Source organism: Medicago truncatula, chromosome 7 (genome assembly GCF_003473485.1).
Source record: "Medicago truncatula cultivar Jemalong A17 chromosome 7, MtrunA17r5.0-ANR, whole genome shotgun sequence".
Taxonomy (NCBI): Eukaryota; Viridiplantae; Streptophyta; class Magnoliopsida; order Fabales; family Fabaceae; genus Medicago; species Medicago truncatula.
In genome coordinates, this window is record NC_053048.1 from 3,984,154 (window position 1) to 3,995,013 (window position 10,860).

General features: G+C 31.9%; 2 protein-coding genes across 4 annotated transcripts; one reads left to right on the forward strand and one right to left on the reverse strand.

Moving 5' to 3' along the window:
- Positions 1–2,715: 2,715 nt before the first annotated feature.
- On the forward strand, positions 2,716–3,912 carry LOC11414196 (expansin-A23). Its single transcript, XM_003621372.2, has 2 exons — positions 2,716–2,857; positions 3,293–3,912. Exons 1-2 carry the CDS (start codon positions 2,716–2,718, stop codon positions 3,910–3,912), a joined length of 762 nt encoding a protein of 253 aa, XP_003621420.2.
- Positions 3,913–5,311: 1,399 nt separating this feature from the next.
- On the reverse strand, positions 5,312–8,052 carry LOC11430303 (F-box protein At5g39250). Of its 3 annotated transcripts, none has more exons than XM_024771421.2 (2): positions 7,867–8,052; positions 5,312–6,325 (listed from the first exon to the last, which is right to left on the reverse strand). In XM_024771421.2, exon 2 carries the CDS (start codon positions 6,297–6,299, stop codon positions 5,544–5,546), a length of 756 nt encoding a protein of 251 aa, XP_024627189.1. In that variant the 5' UTR covers positions 6,300–6,325; positions 7,867–8,052; the 3' UTR covers positions 5,312–5,543. The 3 variants fall into 3 exon arrangements, with proteins under 3 accessions (XP_024627189.1, XP_003621422.1, XP_024627188.1); XM_003621374.4 differs by having other exon boundaries at positions 5,312–6,308; positions 7,867–8,051; XM_024771420.2 differs by having other exon boundaries at positions 5,312–6,349; positions 7,867–8,051.
- Between the last annotated feature and the right edge of the window lie 2,808 nt (positions 8,053–10,860).

Sequence of the window (10,860 nt, forward strand, 5' to 3'; positions counted from 1 at the left end):
AATAAATTCGATTTTATTTATTCAATATTCATTTATTCAATGCATAAGCATTAAACATAAAATAAATGCGAAAAATAAATACAAATAAAAAACAAAATTAATAAAAATAACTCTCATTTTATTAATATGATTCAAACATTACATTATATAATACATATATTTTACCCTCTTCGGTATATGCCAATAGCTCTTGGGGAAAATAATGATCCGTCCTGTTGGGGAAAACAACATCAAGACCCCTTGAGTTAAATTTAAATTTGGTTCATTTTATACCCCCATATTGATTCTTTTTATCCACGGTGAAAAGATTTTCGGAGTAAAAGGAAACAAATCTAATTTTATCTCAAGGGATGATGTCTTTTTCCCCAACTTAACGGACCAATATTTCCCCAAAAAATCATCGGTATTTACCTAAAGGGGTATAAAAAAAGCCTAGAAACTAAAGAAGCAAAGAAGAAGAAGAGAAAGAGGGGGAGAGAGTGGGAGGAGAAAATGTGAGGAAAAGAGGAAGTAAAGGAGGGTTTTTTATAGGTGGTATAAGGTATATGGCATTTAATGAGGTCCAAAAACATGTGAAAAACTTAAGAAAAACGTGTAAAATCTAATCAAAATCATTGACTACCGTCCAAGAAACGTTTGTGCTTCAGTTTTTACCACCGGCCAACTTGCGCAAGTTAACTCACGCATAGGCTCAGTGGTGACTTAAGTCACACAGAGATTATAAAGTGCGCTAGTTAAATCACGCTGCATGACTTAACTGACGCAGGACATTTTTGACACGGCTGCAGGGCGCGAGTAAAATATACAGGATGAAGAGCATAATTCGTTTTTGTATACAGATTGGGCCTAACAAATATGATCATTATTATCTTTTTCTTTTCCACTATTATTATTTATTTTTTTCATGCTTCAAAAATACAATTTTTATTTTGTCTATTATTAATTTAATGTATTGTCACGAGTGTTTTTTATTATTTTGTATGGATTTATGTGTTTCTACTTTTTTAGTTATATAACTTTAAATAAATTACTTACAAATATTAGCACTATATATATTATGTGTTTATTTATCTAAAATCCGGTTTAATCGGTTCTATAATGGTTTAACCGGTTGGACCATTTGAACCAAGAACCGAAGGTCACAACGGTTCGATCTCTGGTCCGGTTTTAAAAACATTGCCCGTGCATGTAACATTGCGATAATTATATAAAAAATAATTATATTGATAATACTGTGAAATGTTAAAAGATATTAAATATAAATATTATATTAATGTTATGTTTCCTATTAATTTTTTTTCTTCTTTTCATTGCAAAAATTCGATAAAAATTTGTGGATAGAAATTTTTATGTACTTGTATGTGAAAGTCGATATAATAAAATTTTGAAAACTCGTGACTATTTTTAAAATATAAACATCAATATAATGTTTCTATTAAATATTTTATTATTTTATATACAAAACACTGTTAATATTAGCACATCAATCGTCTGTTTACCGGTGTTTTTGGTAAACTATGGGGGCCGGTTTTGGTTATTACTAGCAAGATCAAACCAGAAATATTCCTAGGACATGTAGTGCATTTGTTTTTCAAGCGTTCGTCGAGTTCATAGGTTGCTTTACGAACATGACGAGATTATGTGGTGTCTTTCGACAAAAAAAGGGTTTTTTAACAGTAAAGTAAAGGCATTCAAGTTTGAAATTGCAGAATCTTGAAGGAAAAATAAAGTACAAGGCATTAAAAATAAAGGTGGTTCGACAAATCCTTTGTATACATTTTTTATGACTCTTTTCTTCAGCACCGGTACTTCGAGTGTTTTTAGAATTATGTATAGGTGATTTGCGACCCGTTTTCTCTTTGGAAAACTACTATTTATACATAGAAAAATAACTGAAACAAGTATATTCCTATTCAGTGGGTGTGGTTTACACGAATTAGAGACTCGTTTGTTTTTGTCTTGTAGCCTTTTTGGTCAGATTTGGCAGCTTGTTAGGACTTGGCTTGGAGTTCATTCAGTGGATCCATCCAACATTGTAGATCATTTTTATCAGTTTGGTACCTCTTCAGGTTTCGCAAAATCAAGGATTTCTTTCACGCATTTGATCTAGTTTGCTAGCTCTTGGATGATATGGAAGGAAAGAAATGACAGGCTTTTCCGTGGCATACAACATACGCCTATTCGGCTTGTGGAGAATATTAAGCTTCTTTTCTTTTGATGGTTTAAAACTAAATTTGTTGTTTTACATTATAGCTTTCATAATTGGTGCCAAAACCCTTTTTATGTGCGGGTATTGGCTAATTTGTGTTTTACTCTGTTGAACGTTTGCTGTATTTTAAGACTCTCTTCTCTAGTACATCTTGTGTTGGAAAGATAGTATGTTGTTTGTTTATATATATCATTTTGATCTTAAAAAAAAAAAAAAAAATTAATATAGCAGTAGATGTTCTATTGGTAAATTTTTTGTGAAACAAAAGAAAAAACCGCTCATTTTTCTAGTATAACCGCATCTTAGTCTCTTTTTTCCTTCCTTAAAACAAAAATTATTTACGTTTCATAACGTAATATTTTGACTTAATTGACTTAAAACATCTTTATGTTATTTCTAGTTTCCTTAATGGTACATTCCCATGTTTTAAATACCACCATTCATCATGCATCAACCACTCAAACCTACAATTCCATCTCTTTCTGTGTTGTTTTTTTACATCTACCATGGCTATGTCTCACTCTTTTGTTCCTATCATCTTTTTCATGATGTTCCTCATACAAGTCATGTCAACTAGCAGCATTGACTTAAAATGGTACGATGCTCATGCAACCTTCTATGGTGACGCAGCTGGTGGTGAAACCATGAGTAAGTTATAAAACTAATCTTCCTTTTTTCTTTACAAGTTATTTTTTAATGATATATCATACACATTTAATTTAGACTCTTACCATAACAATATACAATCACAAATCCAGTTTTTAAATGAAGATCAGATTACTTATATAATTCATAATGTATTTTTATGTAGATATGATGAAATTATGCAATGCATACGATTATCACATTTTTTCTTTGAAACCTATATCCTATACACCAATATAAAAAGTTCATATTCAATAATTTCATTGTTTTTTATACAATATTTAAAAATTGTTTTTTAATGATAGATCAAATGGCATATATATTTCATAATATTTGAAGTACATATGATAAAATTACTATGTCCGTACACAAATATAAAAAATTAATATTCAATTATTATTTTGTTGTTTTTATATAATATGGTATTTAATTATGCAGAGGGAGCTTGTGGTTATGGTGATCTCTTCAAACAAGGATATGGTCTTGCAACCGCAGCACTAAGCACAGCTCTATTCAATAATGGACTTACTTGTGGTGCATGTTTTCAAATATTTTGTGTCAATGACCCTAAATGGTGCATAAAGGGTGCACACCCAATCACGATAACCGCAACAAATTTTTGTCCTCCAGATTACTCTAAGACTCATGATGTTTGGTGTAATCCTCCGCAAAAACACTTCGATTTAAGCTATAAAATGTTCACCTCTATTGCCTATTACAAAGCAGGTATCGTCCCGGTTAAATATCGACGTGTTCCATGCATCAAAAGTGGTGGTGTTAGATTCGAGCTCAAAGGAAACCCTAATTTCTTTCTAGTTTTGGTGCACAATGTTGCCAATGCTGGTGATGTTTCTCGTGTGAGTATTAAAGGGTCCAAGACAAGTTGGATTTCTATGTCACGTAATTGGGGACAAAATTGGCATCCTGGATCTAATTTTGTAGGACAAGCTTTGTCATTTCAAGTTAGTACAAGTGATGGAAAAACTTTAACGTTTGATTCCGTTGTTCCTTCCAACTGGCAATTTGGACAGACTTATCAGGCCAAGGGAAATTTTTAGATAAGTAGATTTTAGTTGAGAAATAACTCTAGTCACAAAATTATTAGGAGTGTTGAGCCAAAGAATGATTATTAGGAGTATCAAGTAATTTCAATTCTAGATTTTTCATCAATGCATTTTGGTTTCTTTGTTTTAAAATTGGTTTCTGGTACAACCTTATCTATATGATACTTTGTGTTGAAATGATTTTTTCTTTAATTCCTTTAAGAATTTTATTTTTCCCGTCACTAAAACAATAAAGAATGATACTTTCTTATTTGATATTTTTTATGCATTTGTTTGAAATAGAAATTTGTAGAAAAACAAATAATGCATTTGAAGTGAGGTGAATACAAATATGTGTTCTTTAAACTCAAAACTCATCATTGTATTAGATTAAGTGTGTCATCCACTCGCTCTAAATCTGTTGTTATAAATAAAAAAGAATGAAATTTTAAAGTTTTTAATCTCGCTATGGTAGTTAAGTAAGGATAGAGTTATTTTTGTCTAAACCTGAATCCCTGATTGCTAGAGTTTTTAAATCGAGGTACTTTTCCCGTGTTCATTTTTTGGTGCTAAACTCGGTTATAACCCTAGCTTTGCTTGGCGGAGTATTTGGAATTCGCGTCAGTTACTTTTATATTGTTGTAGGTGGACAATTGGACATGGTCATGTCAGCGTGATGAATGATCCATGGATTCTAGCTAGGTGTCCACGGTAGCTGGATTCAATCCCCACAAAGTCAAGGTGTGCATAGTTTGCGTGTGTCTGATTTGATAGCTGACGAGGAACGAGTTTGAGACATTGATAAGATTGAATCTTTGTTTTCAGATGATATGGTGCAAGCTATTCTCGACACACCATTGTTTGTGGAAGTTCAGAATGATAGAATATCATGGATGATGGAACGTAACGGGAGGTATACTGTTAAGACTGCTTACAAACTGGCTATGATGGAGGAGGAGGAGAGAGTGAGGAGGAGAGAATGCGAGATGATTGTGAGAAATGATGAAGGTTGGAAGGGTATTTATAGGGGGGAATGACTTACATAGGTTATAACTACACTAAATGCAGTCAAAAAACGTGTAAAAACTTTTTAAAAAAAAAGTGTAAAATCAATTAAGAACAACTGACCACCGTCCAAAAAACGTGTTCTTTGAGTTTAGACCACCGGCCAAACTTGCGTGAGTTAACTCACGCCACCGGCCAAAGGTGTGTGAGTTAAGTCACGCCACCATCCAAAGGTGCGTGAGTTAACTCACGCCACAGACATAAGGTTCGTGAGGTGCGTGAATTAACTCACGCAGAAGCATTATGGTCATTTCAGTTGGGAATGAACGTTTTTTGTTGGAAGTAGAGCAGATTTCTATGGTGGGATGCAGAAGCAATATGATGGGATACATAAATGTCCATCAGTGTATGCAAAAAACAGAAGTATTTATTGGTGACCATGAAAAAATAAAGTATTTACATACCTAAACATTTGAGTATTATTTTATTTTTTTGACACGTACAAATTCGTGCTGATAGTAAGATGACAAAACCTTGTAAATTTATGATGTACCCATAACAATATATAAATAACAAATTAACATAAAACCACAATTTCCAACTATTTTTGACGAAATGCTAGGACATCAAACTTTTAACATTCACTTCCAATCTAGCATGTCCAATAGCCACAAGACTTCTTCCTTAGAATTTGCCACATCACAGAAATCCATTTGGATCCCAAATACATCCATAAGATCTTCACTTCCTTCTTCCATGAATAGCAAAGATATCCATGCCCGGATGCCGGGCAAAAAGGGGTAGCCAGGGGATATGTCTAGGTAATCATATGCCAACGCTCTATATGATGACCGTTCAATATAATCGAACATGGACTTGTTTATGATGCATGCAACCTTATTTGTATCCTTCCGCCCAACCATCACAGAGACACTAACATTCTGATTTTGTCCTGAAGGGATAGTAAACCTAGGTTCAACCGGAAAAGTCATCTTGTATTCAGAACTCTCAAGGTGATATTTGAGCAAGTCACAAACTCCAGAAGCTGGACTTCTAAAACCTGATTGCAGGACAGAGCCAGACACCGCTTCCGAGAAGAGAAGAATATCTTCAGCCCAAATGTCAATGAAAAACTCCAAATCATCAAAGGAAATTCTCGGAGGGAGAAGAGTTCTACGTTGCTGGCGTTTATGGAAGGTTTTATATAACTTGTAGTAGGTTTCAGTCAGAGGATTAGGTCGCTTGCAGATTGACGGCCATCTATTGGCACACATACATTTCCAAAAGAAATCGTCTTTAGCTATGTCATTCCACTGCTTACATACAGCCATACAAGAAGCAAGATCAACACCCTCCAGTAAAGGGAAAACAGCCTTCAAAACTTCTTCAGATTCCATTTGATGGCCCTGAGTTGCAATCAAAACTGAAATGAATTATTGATCATAAACTGCAATGATCAAAAAATGTAAACATCAGAAGAATTCGAAGAGAGTGCAAATCAAAACAAACACGTCTTAATCAATATTTTGCCTCTCTCTTTCAAAATCCTTATGGATGATTTTGGCAAACTACAATGATCAATTCCCAACTGAATTAAGTTTATACAAGCTCCAGAAATCTGTAAAAATAATTAATTTAAAAGTTTGTTTGAAACTAGTTTAGTTTAATAAAACTAAAGTATTTGGTGAGTCGTAGTGGATCATTCTTTAAATTCCAAATTAATCAGATGATAGATCTAGTGCCTATCATCATTATAAAGAGGAGAAAATACGGGTACAGAGGAATCAATAGCAAAATTATTTTTAAATGGTGTTAAACTTGCACACTAAAAGTTAATGACTGCAATTACATGGTTTCCTATCAGCATAAATGTCAGATGTTGTCTATTGCACTAAGCAATCCTCACTCCAAATAACACTCTGGTTAATGCAAGATGAAATGGACATGCCCATAGACATGGAAATTACAGCATAAGTCTACAAAAAACAAGCGAAATTACACATCTCAATCTCTAAAAACCAGGGGGAAAATTGAAAATTACTTTGCAGACAAAAATTACTACTCCAAATAGCAGTGTGTGGCTAACTCGCTGCATAATGCCACTATGATTTTTGTCACAAATTAGTCCCTCAACAATCAAAACATCACCAAATTCATTCCCGGTAATCTCGACTCTGATCACCTTGATGAATACTAAGTGCTTATTTGGATTCACTTTTGGGAGAGCCAAAAGTGATTCCAAAGCACTGAAATTGAATTTGAGGTATGTTTGGAGGTTTCTGATTATAATCGATACTAACATGCAGTTAGCATTTGAAGATCTTGCCTCAAAACATGATATATACAATTACAATTTTACTTGAATGTATTCAAACATAAATCATTTTACCTAAACTCATTTTTTGATGGGCTCGTTTGGTTTTTTCAAAAACAAAAGAAAAATCAATTTTGCTGAAACTATTCCACCTATTGAAATTTTTATGTCAATCATAATTGATTTTAGTTGTGTAAAAATTTCATCACCAGTTTCCATACACTGGACAGATCACAGAAGAATTTAAGGTTGATCAAACCTATGAATCACATACACAAACACTGACACGGACACATCCACATAGATAATAATTTAAAAAATGACATAATTCAATGCAATCAGATGTGTCAGCATTCGATATGTATCGGTGCTTGAGAGGATCAAACATCTAAAATAACTAAACTAAGATCCATCAATATAAAACAACAAACATGCAATGAAAAACATGTTGGGTGTGTTTCAATTTAACATGATTCGGATCAGATAATATATCACTTTACAAATATTCATTCATTCATAAAGCTTCAATTAATCGCACAGCAACATCATGAACAATATTTGACATTCTAAATTAGAAAAAAAAAAATCCCAAATCGAAATCAACATGTGAATAACACAAAATTAGTTAGAGAGAGAGAGAAATGAATCACCATTGATAATAGAGATCTGGAGGTAGTAAGCGATTTGATGATGATGATGATGATTGGTTTGGGGGTGGAATTGGGTGATGAACGATGAGGGATGTATCTTCTTCTACCAGTGAGCGAAGGGAAAACCAGAATTGAAGGAATGATAGAAATAAGGGACTGATAAGGAGGATCAAGAAATACAATAAATTAGGGGAAAAATAATAATAAATGTTGCATTAATATGATCAAAAAATAATAAATTAGTTTTACCACAACGGTTGACCTCCTTTTACCCCAGGTCGATCAGCCTATTTTTATCCATCGATTGGTCTATTTTTATCCCTTGATTGACCTCTTTTTACACCAAAATAAAGACTTAAAAAAAAAAAAAAAAGGAAAAGAAGGAGATTTATAGGGGGAGAGAGTGAGGAGGAAAAAATGTGAGATGGTGTGAGGAAAAAATGTGAGATGTGGTTTTGGTTTCAAAATGCTCGTGAAGCTGAAATTCCTAGCTTCTATGATAGGGAAAACATGATTCAACCTTTAATTTCTCAAAGTGGTAGGTACTTTACCTAATTACCTATAAATTTAAGCCTTCAATTTCTCTTTCTCACAATTTTTCTTTGTTTCGTTACTTCACATCACTTCAACCTTAAATTTTCTTGTGAAGATTTTGCATATCCAAGCTTTCGATTTCCTTCAGCTTTTCCCTTATTTTTGCAAATTTCGTGGTAATCCCATTACTCATAGTAGATGTGTTAGTTGGGTGATATTATTGCATATTACTCTATATTTATATATGATGCTTATGAGCTACTTGTGAGAAACAATCCATTACTCTGCCAAAGTCTGAAGGTGAATACATATTCATATATGTTTTTCTTTGCTTTGATTACTTGTTTCAATATTGTTAATTTCTATTTCTATTTGCTCTAATTGTTACAAGTTTTACCTTCATTTTTTCATCCTACATCAATGCATTGTACGTGATTGGAACCAATAAAATCCATGTATGATAAGTTGAAATAATTATCTAATGAGAATGAAATTTATTTTTAATACAATTAAAAGGATAGTTTGGTCATTACACATTAAAATTAATTTTGATTTAAACTATCCAAACAACATCAATTCATAAGATTCAATTATATTAAAGTGTATCCAAACATAAATCAATTCACATCCAACTCACTTTTAACCAAAATCAATTCTCTCAAACTCAATTTTATTAAAATCTATTCTCTCAAACTTAATTTTAACCAAATACACACTTAATAGAACAAAAAAATATAAAAGATGAATTGGCATGAATTTTAAGAGCATGCATGAATTCGCGTGACAAAAACATGAGGAAACATTTCTTAAAATAAGGAAACATTTTTTTGACCTATAAACTACAACTACTCCAACTCAAACTCACGAGAATGGTTAAAACACCACCCAAATTTCCACCCAAAATATATTTTACCCAATTAATAATTTACTGGCGATACAATGAACAAAGTAAGATTAATTACAATCTTATTTTTTTGACAAAGATTAATTACTATCTATTTATGTGATTTGAAATTATGAAGCCCGGATACGGATACGATACGGATACATGATTTTTTTTTTAAATTTAGGATACGATACAACTAGGATACATTAACAAATATTTTATATATGTATGTAAAATACTTGAAGAAAATAATCATTGATTATTCTTCATTATTATATTATTATAAAAGTCACAATTTTAAGAAAAAATACATGTAATCAAAATAAAAAAATGAAAAGTTTTTTTATCAACCATATTATATTTTCATATATGTTAGGAAATTGAGAGAAGCATCATTAAAAACACTCAACATAAATTTTATTTAATGTTGATTAACTGAATCACCTCTCTCGTTACCTTCATTCACAAGAAGTATAATTTTAAGTGATTCATCGAGAAACAATTTTATTGATGCATATCTAAAATTGAATCATATACATCTCTACTAAGTTTTCACAACATTGTCTCACTTTTTTTACCCTGCATCTTTTTTAAGATATGTATATGTGAAGTATCTTAAAAGTATTTTTGTGTATCTCTGCAGTAACATATAAGTATCTGATAAAATAATTTTTAACAATTGAAATAATTAACTCCGATACGTCGTGGGTACGTATCCACGAATATCCGTGGAGTATCGATATCCGATACGGGTACGTCTCCGTTTTGGAGTATGCGAGGCTTGATAGAAAATTTATATCTTACCATTAAAATTTGTAACCAAGCAAGCAAATTAGTTGATTGGACCCCATTGTTTCTTCGTGCATGATTGATATTTATTTGTTTATTTCAAAATAGTAAAAATCATAATTTTGACTAACATACAGTGGCATCAAATAATAGACAGTTATCAATTGTTTTTTATTGCTGACAGAAAACCTTTTGCTACAATAATAAACAACATTTACACAATCATTCTCTAAGCATTTGAAAGCACAGTTACATATAGATTTGACAAACACAATCATTCTCTAGCTATAGTTTCAACAATCTTTTGGTCATCTGTGATAGATAAGAATTTAGATTATGGAAGGGACACCAATGTAAGTATTTTATCTTTCGGTCCTCTAGTAATTGTTGAACGGAATAGTTAACCTTAAAACATCTAAGTGCCAAAACATCCACACATATATTAACCCCTAAGATCATTTCCAATGGAGGAAGCTTTTCTACATATGTTATGACATCTAATAGGTACTTCTATAATAGAAAAATAAAAATTGTGTTAATGAGAAGAGTGACTTTGTTAAGCTCTCTTTATTTTAATGTTAAAATATTGAAATATAATGATATTAAACTATTTTTATATGATATAAAATTGTCTATAAGTCTGTACAAGAAATTTGTGTGACGTGCAAAGTTAGAGATATTGAATGTTTATAAAGTTATATATGAGTGATACGTAGTTCTGAATGCCGATTTAATGTCAAAATAAGTAGACTTTTTTTGAAGGAGAATAAGTAGCCCTTATCATT